Here is a 20,158-nt window from a genome sequence, read left to right as displayed (position 1 = left end):
GAGGAAAGTGTTCTGCCCCCCAATGGCATATTCTCCAGCTGAAGACCAGATTGCTAAAACAACTTTGCAAATGCAGAGCTTAAGCTGTGATTCTGAGAACTATGGATGCTGTCCAGCAAATTAGAGTGAACTCCAAAGTCACACTGGGACCAGGGTGCTTGAGTAGCTATCAAAAGCCCACGTGCCACCACCATCCTTCTGTTGCCCTCAGGGCCATACCTCTTTAAGACCTCATCTCCAAATGGGGTGATTTCTGGTAGAGCTATCCATGCCCCTGACCCCCCCCAACTCCTACCACTCTTAATATAGTGTGGAAATGTTCTTCTTGGTACAGGACCAACAAGCAAAATCACCTTTGTGGCCACAATTCTGGGGAGATGATCCCTGAACTGTACTGGCCAGCCAATCTAGCCTGCTTGTGAGCTCCAGGTGCGGTAGTAGACACTGTCTTTAAAAGTAAGATGGGGATAACACACACACAAAGACAAATCAACCAACCAAAAAGGTTGTAGGTGGGAAAAGGGTGCCTATATTCATAGCCACAGAGCAGGGTACCAGCTATTGGATTCTGTAAGTGTAGAAAACAGGCCAATGTGCTAGGAACAGGTACTGCATGAAATGTTTCTCTCTAGAACATAGGCTCTTCATCAGGACATAAGTGTGGGTCTACCAAGTCAGTAATATTCCTAGGATTTCAAAGTCCGCCTCACAGACACAAGATTTGCAGTACAATATAGTGTTTATTAAGCAAAGACATACCTTTTTTTGAACAGATATTCCTTCTCAAATTGGTTGTCTGGAATATAGGTTACAAAGTGGCATAGGACCACAGAAGACATATATGAATAAATCAAAATTAAGGCCCAAGATTTGGGGGAAAGGGCATGATGGAGCAATATTTTTCTGCGTTTCAAACCTCTGTGGCATTTCTTATTTTGGCAAAAACATTAGTACCCTAGAATTCTGCCCATTGAAGGCAGCTTGCCCCAGCAAAAGCACAGATGTATATACGTTTACTTGAAAAAGTGTGGGGCAAGCAGATGGAAATGAATAGTGGTTATCACACACTAATCTGGATGTAATAGTTTGCTTTTGCAGCTTACTTTCCATTAAACTCATTATGCTTAAGAAACAACTAAAAATTAAATTTGTGAGTAAAGAAAATAACCCACCCACCCTCTCCCATCCAGGGACTCTTGTATGTCCCTTTCCCACATAGACCATGGATTTAGGTCTTCTGCCTCATCTTCCCCTTAGGGGTGAGGATTGATGGTGTTCTCTTCAGTCAGAGAATATGCAGAATTGCCTTGACCAGGCTGCCTGGTCTCTCTCAGGTAATCAGAAGAGGCATGCTGAAAAGAAAAAAAAAAAGCAGGGAGAGTGGTAAACTGAAATATTCTGTGGTGATAGGAGTATTCCTTTATTTTAAGCCAGTGAGCCACTGACAAGTGTCTTTGCACTATTGGTTTACAAGGTACTAGCAGAGGAGAGAGAGAGTGTGGGGGGGAATGGAGGGAGGGAGGGAGGGAGGGAGAGAGAGAGAGAGAGAGAGAGAGAGAGAGACAGACAGACAGACAGACAGACAGACAGACAGACAGACAGACAGACAGACAGAGGCAGAGACAGAGACAGAGACAGAGACAGAGACAGAGACAGAGACAGAAAGAGAGCTTGGAAAGCTAGGATTCCTGTACTATTCTTTCTTACAGATGCCCCTTGCCTTAATGGCAGTCCTGAGAACCCAAAACTTCCTTTTAGTCTGCAGCATCTGTGTCTGGCCCTCCACTCCCCAGCTTTTGTGAAGTCGGGTCTAGCCAAAGTCTCACCTGTAACCTTGGATTTAAGTCATTCCTGCATTTACACAGTGGAAGTAAAGATGTCAGCTCCCACCAGGAAGTGGAGGAGGACAAGCACAAAGGCAGTGTTACAGGTATCAGTTGTAGAACTCTTTTTTGACTCTATTTTGAAGTGATACAGGACCCAGTAAGTGGAACCAAATGGGGTGAATGAGGAAAATAGATTCAGGAGGAATTGGGCTTCAAACAGCTGAAGATCAGGGCAGGAGTGAGCAGAAAGGAAGGGGCCCAGTCAGAGTCTTATGTCCTCAGGATGAAACTCTTGCCCTTCCCACTCTACCTCTTTCCCAATGAGGTAGAAACCCTACATTCACTGCCTGGACTATCAGATCAATTTTGTGACAACTCTGATTCTTAGAGTCCCATTCAAGGATGCCATTGTCTTGGTAATGGGCACGAAAAGGACTACCTTTGGAGTCTACTTTGCTAGTGAGCCGGTCAGACCATTTGCCCATTTTGATCTCGGTATGAGATTATAGGGATCCAATTTCTGGTGACACAGATGGTTCACTTCGTCAAAGCATGTATATGAAAATACTACACATTTAGTTATCTAGAATTTCTAAACATTTAAAATGAAAATACTTTTGATGTGTTGCTTCTTTGCCAGATTGAATGTTTTTGCTCCTTATAGGGCTAGCTGGGACTTTACATGAAGAGCTAAATCTGCTGGGTTATTTTTATCAGGGCCGGTTTTAATTCTGCAAGTGTAGCCCTTAAAGATGGTCCCCAAGGTGTGTCTGCCCTGTCTAACATAAGGCAACTCCATAGATAAATGCCAAGTACACTCATTCAGCAAAGGGAATTTTAAGGAACTTTTTCAATATGATGAGACATATCCAAGGTAGGTTCTAGACTGTATTGCAGTATTGCAAAATGTATAATCTCAGTAAGGAATCTGGATTCAGTGTTGAGCTTGGCACTAAAGTGAGGTGTGGCTGGGGAAGACTGAAAGTCAGACTGTATTTAGGAAACATTTATGCAGCTCAGTCATACAAGGATCCTTGTAGTTGTTACTACTGCAGTAAAACCCAATGGTTTTACTCAGCAGTGAGTTCTACCATCACATGTGTGACTTCCTTCAAATTGATAATGCTTTCAACTCTGCATACCAAATAGAGAACATATTGCTGGGGCATTCTCCTTATGAAGAAGAGTCCCAGATCAAAAGAAAAAAGCTATAGGGCATTTCAACTCTATCATACAGATTCCCTCTTAGACTGTAGAGCCACAAGTTCACCTACACTAAACAACGTTTGTCTGTAATGTGGCCCATGGTATTATTTCATAACTGCATGAAATTTCCTGAGTCCCCCAGGCCAGGAATTTTTGATTAATGACCTTCAGTTATTTTTGATTTATGAATTTCAGATGATTGAGAAGCACCTACATGTGACAGTGTTGGTGGGTCCTGTGGCCTTGCCGATGAGTACTGTGATTCTGATGGTGGGTAACCTGTTGTTGCCAATGGCTGATGTGGCACTGTCATTATTTGATGTGACCTTGTTGATGGGTGAGGCCGAAGTAGAGGAGTACAATCAACAGGATCTCTGCTATGTCTGTAAGAAATTTGGAGCTGTTACACAGGTCAAAGAATGATGGCTCATATGGAGTTCTCCAGGTTACCTGTAAAAGCTCATCCAGGTTTATGTTATTGGCTGCTCACAGCAAGTAGCAAACATCTTACATCTACTTCCCTGGTTTTCATTTCCCATGCCTTCTTTCCAGAGAAGGTGAAGAATGGACATGAAACTCGGGAGTTAGTTATGGTCAATAAACACTTCTCTACAAACACCCCGTGCAAAGAGTCTGAACTTGAGGAATAAAGCCAATGATTTCAAGGGTTGGATGGGAAATCTCTGCATTTGAGGCTGTCTTGTCTAAACCTTCTGTGTGGAAGATCTTCCATTTTATTAATAGATGCTGAGATAGGCACTATACAGGCAGGAACAAGGAAAAAAGCAGTGGCCTCCACCCTTCTCCCCAGTCAATCTGTCTCTTACCTATTTGTCTGATTTTGTGGATGCTCAGAATTGTCATTTCCATAAGAATTAATGGGGCCTCTCCCCACGTCATTAATAGCAGTCACCATCTACACAAAACCAACAGCGTTATTAAAAAAAATACAGGGGTACCATATATGAACTTATTGACATCTTAGGCTCTGGCTGCTCCTGTACCTGTTCTCGTGGCCGACATGCCCGATTCGCTTGTCCTCGTCCGGTTTGTGGCGGGTCATACAAGCCGCGAAGCATCTCAATACGCTGGGCCAACTCATATATACATTGTTCTCGTTCTCTGATCTGCAGATATTGACGTGTCAAAAACGAACATGATAGTAACTTTTTATAGACAATTCAAAGACTTTAATCCAGCCGACTGGGACTTAAGTGTAGTGCAAAGAATTGAAAGCGAGGAGCTTTTAAAGGCAAAAAAGAAAACCAAAACCAAACAAACAAAAAACACACCCGACAGCTGCAAGGAGGAGCTAAGATAAGCAGTTAGTTGGAGTTGAGGGTTGCATAAGCAGGCAGTTTAACAGAAGCCAAGATAAGTTAGTTGGGGCATCTTGACCTTAGGTTCCTAGAGTAGGATTGGGTAATTTATAAAAGTAACTTGATGTTTGAAAAAGCACCCCCCCCCCAGAAATGAAATGTACATTTAAATGAATCTCAAACTAATGGAAGTCTGGTCTCTATATGCATACAGGGCTATGGGGACTACTGACTGCTTTGGTAGCCCACTAGTCACAGACATGCCTCTGAGTCACAGATTTCTGAACATCCAAAACACCTGCACAAGCAAGTGTATAGCATTGAGCCTGTATCAAGGTCTCCCTAGCATAGATATGTTTAATTCTCTGGAGCAACTCAACTGCAGCCTATGGGGTAGGCTGAATTGAATAAACAAAGCCAATCAGACTTCCTATACAAATGAAATGTCCTTTCAGTTATAAACTTAAACTTTCCATACCTCTTCTTCATCAAAGGTTCTGGTTATGGTCAAATCATAAACTTGTGTCCTTATTCGTGGGGTGTTGAGTACGGCAACCCTTTGCCGCAAAAGTGGATTCTGTAATTGAAAAGATCTCATTGGTTGCATTTGTAAGGACACAAAATTACCTGCTGTTAGTTCATGCCGTTCCTTAATACACTAAACACATGTGAACATGGAAAAGAAGGGCTCAGCAATCCCACAGGGAACCTTAGATATCTAGAAGCTAAGATCTGGCTGGGCTCTCCTCAGCTCCTGTACACAGGGAGATTAAAGACCCGCTATTGATGGTTTTAAGAATTTAAGACTGTATCCACACTGAGAGTTTAATTATTCGTATAAATTTCCTTCTAAATAGTTCAGGGAAATTTCATGGTACTCCAAAAATCCATGTAAGGCAAGAAGGCCTTTCAAAAACACGTCCTTGTATACTTAACGAGATGAGAAGAAAAGGGGTGTGATTTGCCTTAGAGAACATCCAACCTGCCTGTTTTTAAGGGTTCAATAGATTTTCTTGTGTGTCTGAAAAGCTAGGACATTAGAAACAGTGATATATGTTTTTGAAAAATAAAGATCATGCTTTCTATAAAGCAAACTTGAGCAAACAGAGTGAATTTAAGCTTAACATTGTTAGAGGTTAAAAAAAAATGTACTTGAAAAAAACTGAGATGTACCTCAGTTACTCCAGAAGCTGACTGATCTATGTGCACTGTGGGTTCCACTACTGCCACTGGGCGCACATGCTGTGTGTTTGTATTTGGGATTGTTGAGGCTGTCTTTGCTGCCTTTTGATGTCCTTGGCCTTGGCCTACAACGGTTTCTAGGGTCTTAACATTTTTCTTGTCTTCGGTGTCTTCTGTTATTTCACAGTAATATTCATATGATGAGGAGCTAGAAAGTACAATCATTTCATCGATATTCTGTTCCTTAGAATTGGAGGTCTTTGCCTCTTCCAGTGATTTATTCTCATCTTCATCTCTGCTCCTTTCCTGTTCTGGGGAGCCTTCTTCCTGGCTGTCATTTAAAAGGATCTCTGGAGGCACTTCTAATTCCATGTCCATGTTGTTTGAATCTGTCGTACACTTCTGTCCAGAACCTGAGGAAGGAACAACCATAGAGGAGATTGGGACTAAAACAATAAAATGTGCCATCGTTATATAACAGGACATTGTGGTTTAATCTCATGTTTAAGGATGAGATATGCTTGGAGAGATGGCTCAGAAGATAAGAGCACTGTCTGCTCCTCCCGATGTCCTGAGTTCAATTCTCAGCAACCATATAGTGGCTCACACCCATCTGTACTGTAATTTGATGCCCTCTTCTGTGATGCAGGCATACATGCAGATAAAGCACTCACACATAAAATAAACAAATGCAAATCTTAAAAAAAAGGAGATGTGCCAGGTACTAGGAATCATTTACAGGACAGTATTTTTTAAAATTCATTCATATTTGAAACTTAATGACAAATATATCTGAATTTCTCTCTGCCCACCTCCCATTTTATACTGGTGCTTAAATCCAGCCCAGTTAATAGTAACCTTTCATGGCAACATCCTTTCGGCTCTACCTCATGATGTTGGGTGTCCTCTAAATACTAAAGCTGAAATAAGTCACAAATGACTCTAAGTCTCATAGGCAGAAATTTATGCAAGCAAACTGAAAGTTCCACGGAAAACCTCTGAAAAAATGTCTGTAGTAACATTATTCATAATTATCAAAAACTTGAAAGCAATCCAGATGTCCTTCTGCTGATGGAGGGATTAAAATTGGCAATATAGTCATAATGTGGAATAAATGAAAGTGATCCATTGTTTCCTGTGACATGAAATTTGCTAACTGTACATTTCTAAGAAAAGAAGACAGATGAAAAAGTCCTCACATTGGTAATAAGAATGAAACCAATGTTGTTTTGATTATGTAATGTGTGACATTAAGGGCATCACAATGGAATGGGTAGATTTTTTTTGCTTTTGTCCATTTTCCCGTGTATTGCTCTTTCTATTCAAATTATTTTATTTTTGTGACAACATCCATGAATCCCAGGATGGCCTTGAACTCATGGCATAGATAATGGCCATGAACCCCTGACCCTTCTGCCTCTCCCTCCTGAGTACTGCATTGAAATTTTTCTCTAAGTCCAAAATTATTTCAAAATGAAAAACATTTACAAAATATAAGCATCAGGATCAGGCAGAGTGACCCACCAGATACCTCCCAATTGCTCCATGCAGCTTCAGGATGCGCACTTCACAACAATGCTATGGATACAAGCAAATTGCACTTCAATCATTCAGTTAGTTTTATATATTCCATTTTAGCCCTTTTGGAAAATTCTAGTTCCCTGACAGTTTCAGTGCTCAGAGCTTTGACTAAACTTTTCTGCTATCAATCACTTCCAAATCATTTTTGCATCTTAATAGTATATATTTGCAATTTTCTGGTTCCAAATGAAAAAATAAATATCAGTAAGCCATAGCAAGCACTCCAGATGCTGCTAAATTTCAACGTTTGTTGCTGGTTATCTGGCTTTGCTCCTCTGACTGGAAAGGCTAGCTGTAAGATCTTATAAGGATTGCTCCACAGCTGGTTTAACAATAATGAATATAATTCCACAGAACAACCCTACAAGGTAATTTCAGATAAGTAGGTTAAGTGCAATCACTCTTCATGTAAATGTTAGAAATGGTCACACACACACACACACACACACACACACACACACACACACACACCTACCTTTGTGCTGTTTTCAAAGAACAACTTGGAATAGAGATCTGAAACTTACAGAAATAATGGAAGTGGTGCTACTAAAACTATTTGAAAGTTAAACCTACATTTGAAACTGAGGAGAAAAGAAAGATTAACCATAATAAGTAAAAATGTCACAATATAAGTTATCTGCAATGAGATCCATGTCTCAAGTGTTGCAGTTTTTATACAATGGTATAATTAGTACTTTGTTATAGAAACATAAAAGGAGCAGCAGTATTTTGGAGGGATTAACCACCTTCACTGCTACTTCCATTACATTGTCCTGGCAACACACATGCCTATAATTCTGTCATCCCTGCACTCAGGAGTGGAGCTAAAGGGCCTGCTCTGACTTCTAGGACAGGGTGAACAATACATAAAAAATTTGCGTCAAAACATCAACAAAACTAACAACAAAAACATGTTGTTGCACTAAGACACTGCAAGGACATAAACAATAAAGTGTTATTTATTCAAAGACAGATCTATCACAATGTCTGCAGTATTAAAATCAAAAGCAAGTGAGTAATACAAATTCAACAGAAAAAAGGAGAGTCTGCACATTTCTAACTGGAGTTTCTAAAATGTGTAAGATCAGTGATTGCTTGAATCTATGAGAAGATATTTACTTGTATTTCTCTGAATCATCATATCAAAGATTTACAGAAAATGAGCAAAGTTGGACATGACACCTGTGATTTCACAGTGTTATAAACAGAACACTATTTTAAACCTCCTAACCACCTTGAAGGTCATCTGATTTATTTCATCCACTTCCAAATAGCTCGTTGTACCTACTCGATGTCAGGGGTGTAAAACCTGTGGAAGAAAGGCTTGTCCTTGTACCTGTGCTCTTGCTTGTAGTGGCACTTATGTTTCTCCTTGTGCTCAGCGGAGCTGATGTCCTGGTCTGATTTGTTCCTAGTGGCCTTTGTCGAGTGGCTGGTTGAATATCCATAATCTCAACCTGAGATTCCAAAAGAAGATGATATATTTCACTAGTGAGAAAGAGTAAGACACAAATAATAGGAAACACAGGCAGAACTCAAACACTTTAAACATAATAACATACTTCAAGCAATTGAAAAGCCAACACTGTGTCTGTGTGTGTGTGTGTGTGTGTGTGTGTGTGTGTGTGTGTGTGTTTGCAACAGACATGAAGTAAATAACAACATTAGAGGGATAAAGGTTCATAGTTCTACACAACGGCAGTCAGTGTACATACTTTTGAGTCTGAATTAGGATGTTCCATATTCGCAGCTTCATCCTGGCAAATTCTTTGCAAATCATTCTTCTGGCGTCGTTTTTCAAGCCTCAATAAAGCCAGAAAGAAAGAATTATCAAAATGTGTGTTGTGTACTGGCCAGGAATCTTGCTCTTTGTTGGATAGCTTTCATTGCACTAGACAGGGTTATATAAGCTGATGGAGGGAGAAAAAAAGTCATTGACAGTTTTGCCAGCTGTGAACACTGTCATCAACAATAATGACTGGCATGGCAAAATATGCCCATGTTTGCAACAGTTGCATCAATGTTATGTGGCAACCGACCAATTTCTGAATGGATTGATGGCCACACCACGGGAGGAAACATATGTCTAGTACTATAAATCTGATCAAGAACACAAAGCTGGGGAGTTCACCTGCCCCAAGGGTGAATCTACTTGCCATTACCTTGCTAAATGGACATAGTATCAATGTGCTCTCTAAATTAATGTCTTTATGCAATTCGTCTTTATGCCCATGGATTAGTGCAGTTCTCAGATCTCATCAGAGAAGTTCATTTACGCAGTATTCAGTGGTTAAAATTGAAACTCACAACTAGTCAAGCTATAGAGAATTAAGTGTTATTGGCATGTTTAGATATACATGGTACATCTGTAAGAGCCCCTTCCACACAAGGCTTAGGGAGTATTGCAGAAGGTAGGGCAGGAAGGCTGTAGGAATCAGAGATCAGGGAGGAAACAGTGTCATGTGGACCATGACAGGAACACTGCACTCAGGAGCTCACAATAATGGTGTGGCCGCATGAGACCCACAGAAGCCCTATGTCCTGTAATACTGCTCCAAAGACTGTTTGTTCTAATTGACCTCTTTAGAACAATATAGAAATATGATCCAATGAGAAACCACTGTTAGAACCCAATCTCTGCTCTGAACACAGTAAAGACATTCACAAACAGAAAGAATTCTAGCTCAAGGACTAGAACTAGCTATTCAGATGTTTGTTTTGATAAATCTCTGGGTATTGTGTTTATTTCATACTCCATTAATTTTACATTTTTAATATATTATCTATTTTTGTCTTTATGGATTAAGCTTAACATCCAAATGGTATAACGAGAACACTTTTTTTACACAATGAGAAAGACCAAGGACAACCTATTTTAAGTAAAGCAAATGGTTTCAGAAGGCCTACTCAGGTTACATATGCTCATGGTAAGGTTTTGTCAACTAGTTCATATTTTATTTGCTTTCTCAGTGTCTCTACTTGTAAAGACAGGGTTGACAGAGGATAACTGTGAACTATTGATTCTCCTTACTCCATATCTCAAATGCTATCACCTGTGCTTTCAATAGTCCTGTTTTTTAAAATATGTATTTCTTTATTCAGTGTGTGTGTGTGTGTGTGTGTATGTGTGTTCATGTATGTCACTTGTGTGGAGGACAAAGGAAAACATTCAGGAATCAGTCCTCTCTTTCTACTACATGGGTTCTAAGAGTTGGGCTCACAATCTCAGATGTACTGTGTATATTTTTTTATTGGTCCATTATTGGACCAATCTAGAAAATAATGCACCAGACACCAGTTACATGGTTCCTTACATACATGAAAATATACAGATTTGGAAACCAACAAATTGGTCATCTTAGATTCATTTGAAATCCTTAGTTGATCATCTATTGTATGCAATTTCTTTAGTAAAAAATGTGTTTCAGCTCTGCATTACTTACAGCCATGATACCTCTTACCTGCGGTGCTGTACGGTACTGTCATCATCCGAATCAACAACTGTAACATTGGATTGGATTTCAGTGGGGTGTTCCTGCAGAAAAATTAGCATATCCATTTCCATTGTTGCCATCATCATGTTGGCATCTTTGAGAGTCAAGCCCACAGTCAAGCCCCAGCCTAATATCCACTCAAATGTATCTGCATACTAAAATATACTTGACATTTATAGCATCCATTACATATTCTAGCTACAACTGATCCACAGGTCACTGTGAGGAAGACACCAGGTTCACAGGTATAAAAACAAAGTATACACAAAATGATTTATCCCAAGCCTAGTACATCCAGAAGAGGAATTTCATTTTCACTCAACTTCACCACTCACTATTTTATGCCATCATACTGTAAAGACTCTTCTGACTGCTGTCCTTCTATTCTCTTATTTTATAAAATACCCAGCAGTATAGAAACAATGTCCTAGAGGCTCAGAGAGAAAAACTGGAGTAAATCACAAGTAGACGTCCTGGTGCCTCGATGAAGGCTAGTGGAATATGGATCGGCCAAGTAAGATTTGTTTTCTCTTTCTCATAAGAGGAAGTGGGCCTTGGGACTGAGTCCTACATCTTTGAAGTCTACATTCTCATGGCAGATGACGGACAACTTCCTTCAGTTTTTGCCTCTACACAACATTCATCACTGTTTTCAGTATGGAGAGGCGGTTTATTCTAAAACTGAATGTGGGAGTGATGGATCTGCTACACCACCACAAGAGGATCATGTACCACAGGCCAGAGGTCTTCATCTAGGCTGCCAACACCGCCCTGTCCACGGTGTTCTACTTATGCCTGTATCTGCTGGTAGTGCCCCCATTCGTGCCAAATCCTCGAGATTCTGTCCATGTCACTGTAATCAGTCCAGATTCCTGCCATTCACCTCCTAACAAAATATACAACTGCTCTTTCCTCACTGAATACTGAGTCTTTCTGCACTGATGTCCAGCTGCTGAAAGCAAAAATGATGTGCTCTTCAAAGTGGGAGAGACATAAAACATACTCACCGATTCGGGTTGTTTACGAAGGACAGTAATGGTTCCCACAAGATAGTACTGTTGCTCCTCTAACAGCCTTGGAGCTGATGACCGAATGTTTCTGCTGTTAGGAACATATTTCCTCCAAACTATAAATGACTCTAAAGATGACACAATGTCAATTAATTTAAAAAGTATACTGGATAAACAAGGTGCCAGATAAATAATACATCACAATGCTGTTTGCCACCCCAATGGCAGTTTTCAAGATTCTGAGCCATAGTATTTTTCTTGTCTTCTTTCCTTTACAGCCAAGCTCTGCAGATTCCCCAGATGGTCATCACCAAAATATGAAAACCAAATGTAAACTTGTGCTGAGGTCAGTCTTTTGCTGTTGCTCAATTGATTGTTGTGGAAGTCTCTGAAAGAACTGTGTGTGTGTGTGTGTGTGTGTGTGTGTGTGTGTGTGTGCATGCATTTATCCATATGTTTTAAAGATATTTCACCTTTAATTTCTAAGAAACATGAGAAATATTTTAATTAGCATTTGGTTACCTGAAGCACAAACTATACCTCACCTCTGATGGTCTTGTATATTTTATGGCTCTGAAGTAGTTAACTTTTTATATGTCAATTTCTTTGCTTGCACATCCTTAAACCTTAAAAATTAAACATCAGGCCCCATAGCATACATGACATAAATGTGGAAATAGCATAGATTTGTCTAGTGAAAATGTTAGAGAGATGACTTCTTTCCCCAGGTTAGTGTACAGAACTTTAGTGTCTATATTTTATATATTGGTCCTTGATAGGATGCTAGAATTCTAGACCCCCAACCCCACCAGTAATTCAATCTGTGGTATGATTTACAAGCTACAAAATCCATTTGTAACTTTAGGTGTTCATAGAGTTGCCTTTAAGCTTGGCAGTGCATTAACCTTTTCTTTTTTTTTTTAATTAAGTTTTAAAAATATTTTGTTTTCTAAGGTGAGACAGCCATCATTTACCAATGTAATCTACCATATTTCTATATGGGACCACCTTATAAAAGTCACTACTATTTTTTTAATGCCTAATAGGCATAGCCATAAATTGTGAGTATATTGATGTTAGATGTTTTGTAAAGGCCAATAATACAAGAACATGTATGCTAGCAATCAGGGAATACATCACACATGGTCATCATGTATATATCATGGGATGGATTGCTTACCATCATAATAATTCTGCAGGTGCAAGATGAATTTCACATAGGCATACATTTTGGTTTTTTTATATTTGCCTCTGCCAGCATGTCTTTGCTGGGCATTTCGATATGCATTTCCTTTTCTTACCCAACAGCAAAATTCAACAAGACTTCCAACTAAGGAGAGCAAGAGGCAAAGTTATATCGTCTGTGGGATTATTTCAGACAATGAAAGTCTTCCTTAGTTAAAAGAACATTTTAAAGAACACAACTTTCTTCCCATGAACACTGGTACTCACTGAGCTATCATTGTTGTATCTGTAGACTAGTATACTGGTATTTATATAGCACTACTAAAATCAGAGAATTACTTCTGTAATTAGGGCTTAGGATAAAGAACAAGACAGAGTGGAGGATGATTATTCCATAAAATAATTTTCTTGATTCTTTGATAATTTCATATACGCATGTGATATATTTTGGTCAAGTTTATGTCCCATGCCTCCCAAACTCTCCCAGATCCAGTTTCACATCTACTCATAACCCTTTGGGGGACAAATGACCTTTTCACGGAGTCACTTAAGACCATTGAAAAACACAGATATTTACATTAAAATTCACAGCAGTAGAAAAATTAGTTATGAAGTACTGGTGAAAATAACATTATGGTCGGAGGTCAGCACTGCATGAGGAACTGTATTAAAGGGTCACAGCATTAGGAAGATTGAGAACCACTGGGACAGAGCATGCTCAGCCAGCCAGGGACCACGTCATTGAAGAAAACCCACTCACCTTCCCCCAGTATCCACGAAATGTCACTAGCTCCTTGGCTGAGAGTCAGGGCCCATGAACTACTACTCCCTATTCCTCCAGAGGAGATAGTTTTTTAATGTAAGAAATGTTGTGAATGAAATTATAGGCTATAAACTTAAATGAATATATGATCATCAGCTATATTACCTGATATTTTTTTGACAAAAATTGCTAAGGGTAAGAGAGACAGAAATTATTCAACTGAGTGTTACTGGTCACTCAAAACCCAAAATCAAATTGAAACAAAACAAAGCCATGTATACATACCTGCATTTGCCAAAGGAAGATGAAGAATGATCTTCTGAGATATTTCGTCCTTTTGTTCATCAGGAATAATATTTAATAAAGTCTTTCCCACAATATATTCCTGGAGAGAGTGAGAGAGAACAGCCTTTGCTTCCTATACTAATACTATTAGTCTGCCCTGTGAACCTAGCTCTGCCCTTGCCCACCTATGGCTATAGGTAGGTGCTGCGCTTCAACCCACTTGCATTGCCCTCCAGTAACTACTCCATGCTACAGCCCATTCTGGCCAGGGTTTTCCTGTGCATTATCTACTTCAAATAGTTGAAGCCTTTCCTATCCATCTCAGAGACCACCAACGCTGTAATCACCACCATGTACTGTTTCCAGAATTTGTTTTTATTGACTTAACACTGAAACCAGTGGAGAAGATGATGAAATATGGGCCTGGTTGGACACCAATGAGTTATATGAGGCTAAAAGGAAATAACCCGTAAACAAGAAACCATAATGACCCGCTTCTCCAGAATCTGGAAGAACTTACTGGACGGTGGCCAAGAAGAGGTAACACATTCTGTGATATAAAAATGACTTTTCCATCTATGTCCATGACAATTGAAATGTTTTCCAATGACTAATAAAGACAGAATAATAACATAATTCAATAGTGGACCAATAATAAAATGATAGCTTTATTTCTAAGTGCATAAATAATTATAATAGAACATTGAAAATGTTTTCCATTTCTTACATATCGTTAAGGTAAGACCATACCTAATTAAATTCTTCCTCCTACACAACAGAATCTACTTAACCTTAGGCATGAGATATTTATCAAATGATGTGTCACTTAAACAAATTTCAGTGTGCACCCAATTAACACTAAACGTGGGAATTTTTAGACATGAAAAGTGCACTTAACATACGAACACAGATAACATGGATTTTTTGAAGTTTGATGTGATCTGAGATGTGAAATGTAAGCAAAAGGTCTCCAAACAAAATTATCATAGAAATATCAATTTGGGGGCTGAGGCTATAGCTCAGTGGTAGGACATTTCCCTAGTATTTGTGAGGACCTGGGTTCTATCTTTAGCATAAAAGGAAAAGAAAACATCAACTTATAAGTTAAAATACATGGTAAAACACAGCCAGAGAGTTTTGTATGAGTTTATGTTGGTAGAGTGCTTGCCAGGTACAAAAGGACCTGGATTATAATCCCAGTAACAGAAAAAACAAATAAACAATGACAACAACAACAAAATGGCCACCCAAATCAACAACAACAACAAAACTAAAGTAAGCATAAAGCAAGGACCTGATAGGACTCTGACTGCAAGTTTTAGGAAGATTTTCAGGGAATGTCACTGAAAGGTTAAAATGAAGAAGCTGTGGGAAACCAATTGACCAGTCCTCAACATATTAGAGGATACCATAGACTCTAATGGTTCTTCTTCTAGATATACATGAGGAAAAAAGCAGAGCCTCAAATAACTGTGTTTATCCATATTATTGGCAGCATTATTCACAATAGCAAAAAGGTGGAGACAATCTACTATGGTTTGGATATGGCCAGTCCTCCAAGCACTCATGCCTTGAAAGCTTGGCCCCCATTGCACACTGTGAGAGGTGGTGGGGTCTGTAAGAGGAGAAGCCTAGTGGGAGGTCACTAGGGATGCTGCTTACCACTCTTTGGCTTTCAGTATGGTTGTTCTCTCACTTGCTACCTCCACTGTAAATCCAGCTCCACCATGAAGCCATCTCACAAGTGATACAACCAAGTGGTCATCCAGGAAGGACGCAGAATTTTGAACTTGCACTAAATAAACTTCATTTCTTAGAAGGCAGCTATGCTCACCACTATACCACCAAGGCCACATCAAGCTTTTTTGTCTTTATAGAGTAGCCAAACTTAGCAGTTTTATTTACCACAGAGAAGGCTTAACATATACTCCAAGCAACTGACAGATAAAAGGCTCTGAAAAATGTAGTATAACAAGTAGGTAAATCTTATTTAGCCTTTACAGGGAATTCTGTCACCAAATATTTTAGTGAGTGAAATAAGCTACTCCACAAAAGAAGCATGTTTCATTTTATGACATCTGTAAAATAATTAAATTGTAAGGAGAAAGAAAGAAGTGAAAAGCAAAACATAAAAATAATAAAAACTTTTAAAAAGAAAATAAAAATCAGCTCTTTGAAAAGAGAAATACTGGTGATAAGCCCCCAAGAAAGTGAATTGCATGATGAAAACCACAATCTTCAAAAAACAAGTTTATTTTATGTGTATGAGTGGTTTTTTTCCCCTGCATACATGTCTGTCCAACCCTCTGGGACTGGAGTTACAGAGAATTGTGAGCTGTTGCATGAGTGCTGGGAATTAAGCTCAGATCCTCTGCAAGAGCATCAGTGCTCCTTTTTTTTCTTTTTTGGGAGACAGGGTCTCTCCGTGTAGCCTTGGCTGTCCTGGACACGCTTTGTAGACCGTCCTGGCCTCGAACTCACAGTGATCCACCTGCCTCTGCTCCCCTAGTGCTGGGTTTAAAGGCGTGTGCCACCACGCCCAGCTAGCAGCCAGTGCTCTTAACTGATGATCAACAATTTTAAGAACAAAAGGTAGACATCAGTACAGAATCTTCACCCATAATAAATATGACTCGAGAACATTATCATCAATTTTATGTAAGTAAAATTGAAATTGATTGGATAAATAAGTTCTTAGGAAGTAGTTTACCAAAGATAACTCATGAAAGTAGAAAATTTGGATCATACTATAATCACTATAGAATGGAACCATTACTTTCACATATCCACTTATTACCTGCTGTGGTTTCAAACTGGTTTGAGTGTATCCTCACCCAAAGTTTCACACACATGGAGATATTTGTAGCACAGAAATAGCAACTGACCAGCTCCTGGATTCATTATGTGTTAATCCAAAAGATTATGCTGCTTTTATTGGTGTCAGTGTATTGACACTGCTAGGTAAGTGCTGCGACTGAGCTATAACCCCAGCCTCAGTTGAAATTAAAAACAAAAGACAAAAGAAAAAAAACTCCACCTTCTTTTCATGGCTCAAAATAATGGTCCAAGCTACACCTCGTTCCAGAGGCCTTAATTTTTTAAACATTTTTTTCTGCGTAAAGTCTGCTGTGCTCATACTTACAGAATGTTTGTGGCATGAAAAACTTTTCTAAGATAACGTTTTCCAGGGAAGTTACTCACACATGACAGAAGCTAAAAGGTGGCAGAGGAGGCATCTCCCCCTGCACTTGTGCCTATAAACATCCCTGTAGTGAATAGTCACCTTCTATAATAGTTCAAATAAGCATTAGGCTTTATACAACTTATTGAAAGACTTCAAATGATAATTTTGAGGCCCTCTACACAACACAAATTTCATTATATGATACCTACCAAGCCTTTTTTTTTAATATTGAAGTGCATAAAAGCATGAAAGAAGTCCATACGTGGCTTAGGTTTTCATTTAAGAATGTGTACTGTTGTAATACTTGTTGTATTACTTGAAGGCCTTTAGTCTTCCAGCTATGCTTTGAGATGTGCTGTAGTGCATCTTGTATTATATACAATCTACATGTGAAGTATGCAACAAAAGCACCCTTACCGTAACCGCCGTCTGATGGTACTCTTTATAGGTAGTGAAGACAGGAGCTTCACTTTTTTCAAAATTGGTCCTTAGGTTTGACATTCCTTCTCAAAAAAGAAATGAGAGATGTTATATTAAGATAATGAGCAGTTGATACTAGAGTTCTCAAAGTTATAATTTAGAAAAAATGTATTAGTTTCTGAATGAAAGTGAGGTTTTGTGTATACCATAGCTTATAGTGGAAGTCAGAAGAGAACTTTGGGGAGTTGGTTCTCTACTTTCACTTTTATGTGGGTTCTGAGGAGTGAACTGAGGTCATCAGGCTTACATGGCATGTGCATTTAACCACTGAGCTACCTTACCAAGGCAAAGTTATAATTAGTATCATAGAGAAGACTTAATCTGTGGAATACCAATTCGGATTAAAAATGATGGCATTGAAAATTCACCCAACAACGTGCAATTTTCCATTTGGTTCTGTGAAAACTTAGGATCCACAATATGCCAGACAAGGTTAACAACTCTGCATGGATCCATACCACCAGTCCCTAACTAAAAGCTGGAATTCTACTCTTCATTTCTGGACAAAGGCCTTTCACTGGGGGATCTTCAGGCCATTCCCAGGTCTGCTCCGTGAACACCACACCTCATCTTGTCCTCTGTTCCCCTTCACAGCCATACCACCTCTCCTCATCGACCTGAGTCAGTAAAGACATCAGTAACACAGCCTGCCACCTCAATGTTTTATGTGAATAAGAATTAGCTCCTCTACTCACAAGAGAAAGAAATAGTCGTGGTGTACAACGTTTGTGCTGGGGGATTCTGACTCTAGGTCAAGAGTCTCACAACACGCCCTCAGAGTGCATTCAAGTGCCTTCACTAACGAGGCAACGAGAACAGGGTGTGTAGCATTGGTGCCGTAGGATAGAGAGTGTAGCAGCTATGGCCTGGCTGATGATGACTGAAGAAGAAATGCAATGTGATGGAGTGGACACAGGGCCTAGAAAGTATTTTAGGATGTTTAGCCACAAAGAGGGCATAGAAATAGGGAAAGCCTTAGAGGAATAATGTAGTCAAGAAAATAGTTGCTTCATCTAATATTAGGAGAGTGTGATTATATGTTTATGGACATAAATACATCACATGTCCTTAGCTACATGTGTCCCATGATATAAGCATTGTCTTACAGGTCCACATAAATGGACATTACTATTGTCCATTTATGCTTCTAATAAGTTCCACTCTTGCGCAAGCTTTTGGGGATATTTTGTGCATTGTACATCCTCCACCCCCCCCCCAAAATATCTTGTAAGTGGAGAGAAACAAATAGTATGACCAAAGTCTCCTCCAACTAATACTCCCTCCTCTAAGCCATTCAAAGAATGGTAAAGGTTGTGATGCTCTCAAGTCAGCAATGGTACAAGGAAGAAATGGGCCTAAGTCAAACCTCTGTCAGCCAGAGCAGAGGTATTAGCTGCCTGATGTCTACAGGCCTTGCCCTGACCCTATGGGGTTCTTTATCCGAGCTTGTCCATCAGTTTTTTAATTCTCTTCAGCAAATTGCAAAGCTCTTCAAGTGTTGGCCTCCAGCATGGACTTAAGGCACCCCTAATTAACAGAGAAGTAAAAAGTGAGCGTTATGAATGGTAGGCATGAGACTAATTATTCATATGTGACCCAATAGGATGACTAAGATGAAAGAAAGCCAGGCGTTTTCATTAATTAAACATCCAGTGCCTTCACTATGCACAATAACTACTATGGCAGGATATGTCAGAAAATGGCCTTAATCCCAATACTCAGGTGGGAAGGCAGAAGGACTGTGGGTTTGAGGCAAGTCAGGCTAAATACCATGAACTAGTCTTGAAAATAAATAATAAATGAACAAGCACACAAATACATTTTATTTCTATTAAAACAATGAAATGGAAGCCAATGCTATAATCTGTTGACTGTGAGACTCTTTGCCAAGTGCATTATGAATTCCTACCTCCTCGTCTTTTCTTTTGTTTTCTCTGCATTTTTCAATCATGTAAAAGTAGAATCTAAAACCAAAGAAGATCAATATTTTACTAGGCAACCATCTTTCTGCAATCTGAGACATCTACCTGTGCTATATTTATCACCTATCTACTTCCTACCTTTGATTTATCCTGTCGTCTCTCATCTACAATCTATCTTCTATATGTCATCTCTCCACCATCTGTCATGCATCTTCCCATCATCTATTGTCTATCGTTTATTTTCTACACGTCGTTATCCGTATTCTACCATCTACTGTATCTCTAGCTTAAATATTCTATCTCCTATTAGATACTTGTCTACTTGCTATCAAATCTTTCTAAACTCTATCATCTGTCTACATGTATCTATCCTCTATTTTCTATCGACTACCTATGTATTCATCATGCATATATCTATAATTTACCTATATAATACCTACCTTCTACCTATCATCTATCAATCCTATGTCACTGTATTTTCTATCAACAATCTATCCCATCCCCAACTAACCTATATTTACCTTTCAGCTATTATCATCTATCTACAATCTATCATCAATCTACCTTGTGTTTACTTTCTATGTATCATTTATACCCCTGCTATACTGTGTCTAATTTACACCTATGTATGATTGATGATCTACCTATACTGTATCCCTCTGAGATCTATTATTTCATGTATCATCAAAATTTACCTCTTCTAAGTCTACATTCCATCTAG

The 20,158-nt window shown here is 39.2% G+C and overlaps 1 protein-coding gene across 1 annotated transcript; it reads right to left on the bottom strand.

Annotated features, from left to right (window-relative positions):
* Positions 1–777: 777 nt before the first annotated feature.
* LOC311601471 (uncharacterized protein) lies at positions 778–19,481 on the bottom strand. The gene is made up of 15 exons (XM_084788935.1): positions 19,425–19,481; positions 17,453–17,541; positions 14,372–14,461; positions 13,852–13,951; positions 12,799–12,948; positions 11,616–11,746; positions 10,576–10,649; positions 8,830–8,917; positions 8,451–8,571; positions 5,525–5,946; positions 4,830–4,928; positions 4,037–4,159; positions 3,860–3,948; positions 3,247–3,415; positions 778–1,352 (listed from the first exon to the last, which is right to left on the bottom strand). Exons 1-15 carry the CDS (start codon positions 19,453–19,455, stop codon positions 1,254–1,256), a joined length of 1,875 nt encoding a protein of 624 aa, XP_084645061.1. The 5' UTR covers positions 19,456–19,481; the 3' UTR covers positions 778–1,253.
* Between the last annotated feature and the right edge of the window lie 677 nt (positions 19,482–20,158).

Source organism: Acomys minous (assembly GCF_964271855.1).
Source record: "Acomys minous genome assembly, chromosome: 7".
Lineage (NCBI taxonomy): Eukaryota > Metazoa > Chordata > Mammalia > Rodentia > Muridae > Acomys > Acomys minous.
The sequence above is the reverse complement of the archived record's forward strand: the minus strand, read 5'-3'. Positions and strand labels throughout refer to the sequence as shown.